Here is a 3,070-nt window from a genome sequence, read left to right as displayed (position 1 = left end):
CGGGTCCTCCACAGCGTTCCCATTTGAAGACACAGCATGAAGGAGAAGCTGAAAAGCAATGCAGGTGCAGCAGAGGCATGTGGGGCCACCGAGCCTGTGGGCACCTGTCCAACAAAAGGCCCGTTGCAGTGAGAGCCCTCCCGCACCTTCATCTTAGCATTTCAATGCCTGGGAGTCGGAGAAAGCAGCACTCACTCCAACCTTGGGGATGTCACTAAGGGTTGCATCTGTGTCTGCTCAGGTTTTCCTCATGTGATGCTCAGGGCAGAGTGCTAGCCGTCATCCGACCCATCCTCTCCCTTTTCCAAGGGAAGTGCCTCAGCTGGGCTTCCCGTGCAGCCGGGTGGAACCACGGGGACTCAGGGTTTGATTTGTGCAGCTTGAGAGGGGTATCGGCACCTAGCTCCCTTGCACGCAGTGACCTGAGACCATGCGAGAGAGTGAGGGCAAGGCTGAAGTCACGGTGGGCACCCTACACTGCCATTTTCACAGCACAGGTCAGCCCTGTTCTGTGAAGGTGGGACTGCAGCAGGGGCTGGATAATAGGAGGTGGATTTGGGGGCGGGGTACTCTTGGAGGCTGGTGGCCACCCTGGGAGTGGGGCTTGTTGCCGAAGGGGAGGAAGAAGGAACGGACAGACCTCTCCTCATCTTGAATTGGTCAGCCTCCCAGGGGGAGTTCCGGGTCAGTTCTGGGGGGACGTGGAGGAGGGAATCACCTGGCAGTGTGTGGGTTCTCCTCCCACTGTATTTCAGTGTGAGCTCCTTGGCAGCATTACCCCCACTCTGCCCCTTCTGCAACGGCTCATGCTGAAGTCCCAGAACATTGAGGGTTCGGGGCATTTTTCAGCATTACGCTGTATAGGGAAGAGAATCATCCCCTCTCCTCTTCCCACAAGGAAAGAAAGACCCCAATATGCCCCTTCCTTTACAAAAGCATACAGGACTAGAGACAATAGTAATGAATATTAATTAACTGAAATCCACATAGTTTATGTAGAGACTCTTCACAAGCCTGGCACGGGGGGAGGGACAGAAGGGTCACTGTTCCAGGTCATGGGGTTTGGTGCCCCCCCACATGGCCCACACTCCTTTTGGTATCTCCTGGAGGGGTTGGGGTTTGGAATTCAGCCTCCACGAAGCCATTCTAGCAAGAACTGGAATGAGATATGCTTCCCTCAGAAGCAGGGAGGTAACTCCTGCAGGAGCGAAGTGATAGTGGCTCTCGTTTGTTGTGCTTCCTAGGACCACCATTGCCTCCTCTCTGCATTGGAAGTGAGTTCTGGTTGTAAGAAAAGCTGTCAGCACCCTCACTTGCCCAGTAGTGGATGCAACATACTTACTTTGTGTTCACTTCCAGTCTTGCTACCTCCTACCTGCTGTGTCCATGGGAATTCTGTGCCCCTGGGGCACTGTAGACCTTATATGTGAGTGGGTATAGCCAGCAATGGCTGATGCTGTGCATATCCACCCTGCTCCATTGTCCCTTCAGACTTCACTTACCATCCGTAAGTTTGAAGATAAAATAATTATGAATTTCAAGATTGCCGCAGCTGTGCATTAAACCATACATAGGGTTTGCATTTATGCACTAATGCATTAAACCGCCAGGGGCCCAGGCATGAGCAAAGTGTGCTGCAGAAACTGCTGAGCTTGGGCTTTGTGAACACTGTGTGTGGATGGGGCAGTGAGGAGGCTCAGAGACTCCCTTATGGTGCATCCATTTCCTACAGATGCCGAGCCCAGAGTCTGTTCTCAGCAAGGGACGGATGAGGGTCTTGTTTCACAGGTTATTGTCAGTATTGCCTGCCTGTGTTGAGAGGTTCTGAGCTGCCCAGGCTCAGTGGGAAGGGAGATGGACCCCCCACTTTTCACCCCAGACCTCACACCTCCTTCCCAGGGTAGCTGAGTCTGTGCAGAGAAAGCTGTGGTGCCTGACCAGTCTCTGAATCTGGCTCCCTGGCCCCTTCCCTCTGTCTGTCCTCCCTTGTGCAGCACTAAGGCCCTTGAAGACATGGCCATTGAAAGTTGTGCGAGAACAACAAAGAGGGAGGGGCTTGTGTTCTCAGCATCTTTGTGCCAGGTTATGCCTGTGCTTATTCAACTTCGAACATCCAACCAAAGGCTGGAGTTATCATTCCCATTCTCTGGATGATAAAACAGGCACACAGAGGTTGAGGATCTTGCCCTGTGTCACCAACTGGTGAGAGCAGAGCTGAGAATCGAACCCACTGCAGTCTGATATGGATTCCATATGCTGTGCACCATGAGATGCCAACCCTGATGGGAAAGCAAGGAGAGAGAGAGAGAGAGAGAGGGAATCTGCCCCAGACGGAGCCAGGCACACAGATGGGCACACGCACATGTCCGCCCCTGGTGTTCACCTCTGAGGCTGCAGATGTGGGAGGGAAACTGGAGAGGAGCCAGCAGAAGCTAGAGGAGGAGGGTGGCAGGAGAGGGCAGGGGTCTATTAGGGGAAAACACCACACTTCCCAAGAGACCAAAGAATTCCCTTCCCGGATGAGTCTGTGTCAAATCCTAGATTTCTCTCCCTGGCCCAGAAATTGATTCTTCAGTGCTCTAACTAGATTCGCTCCTGACTTACACCTTTCCAGGGGTTCAGTTTTCCTGTGGAGACCTGGACCAAGCGTAGGAGTTCTCTGGCCCTCCTGGACCCTTCTGCTTTCAGTGATAAGGGGGGGAATGAGGTGCATGATATGGACTTCAGATTCGCATGAACACAAAATTTATTAGAACAGGAGGCCAAAAAACCATGGAGGAGATTGCTGTTGACATCCCCAGAGCACTTAAGGAACCTTCCCCTGTTTGGATACTTCATCTCTTGTCCTGAAAGTAGAGAATTTCTTTAACCAGTTATATGTGCTCTCATTATATTCTTGGGGAGTGTAAGGGCTCAGTAGGCTACCTCTGAACCTCCCTCAGAGCTGGGGTCTGGAGTGTGTGGTGGCTACATTTGTTCTCTGGTAGTGGAGATGCAATTTATTGGTAAAGCCTCTGTGTGTGTCCTCTGGTGTGTGATGAGACATGATCTCCATGTAAAGCCTCGCCCA

General features: G+C 52.3%; 1 protein-coding gene across 1 annotated transcript in view; it reads right to left on the bottom strand.

Moving 5' to 3' along the window:
- Positions 1-2,095: 2,095 nt before the first annotated feature.
- The window catches only part of PRDM7 (PR/SET domain 7), a 28,883-nt gene continuing 27,908 nt past the window's right edge, over positions 2,096-3,070 (bottom strand). Inside the window, exon 13 of the mRNA XM_035024496.1 lies at positions 2,096-2,146. Coding sequence (XP_034880387.1) covers positions 2,096-2,146 — 51 coding nt within the window. The remainder of the gene's footprint in view (positions 2,147-3,070) is intronic.

The sequence above is a fragment of the Mirounga leonina genome, unplaced genomic scaffold, assembly GCF_011800145.1.
Source record: "Mirounga leonina isolate KUSES-001 unplaced genomic scaffold, KU_Mleo_1.0 Mir_180, whole genome shotgun sequence".
NCBI lineage: Eukaryota > Metazoa > Chordata > Mammalia > Carnivora > Phocidae > Mirounga > Mirounga leonina.
This window is presented reverse-complemented; position numbering and strand designations above follow the sequence as displayed.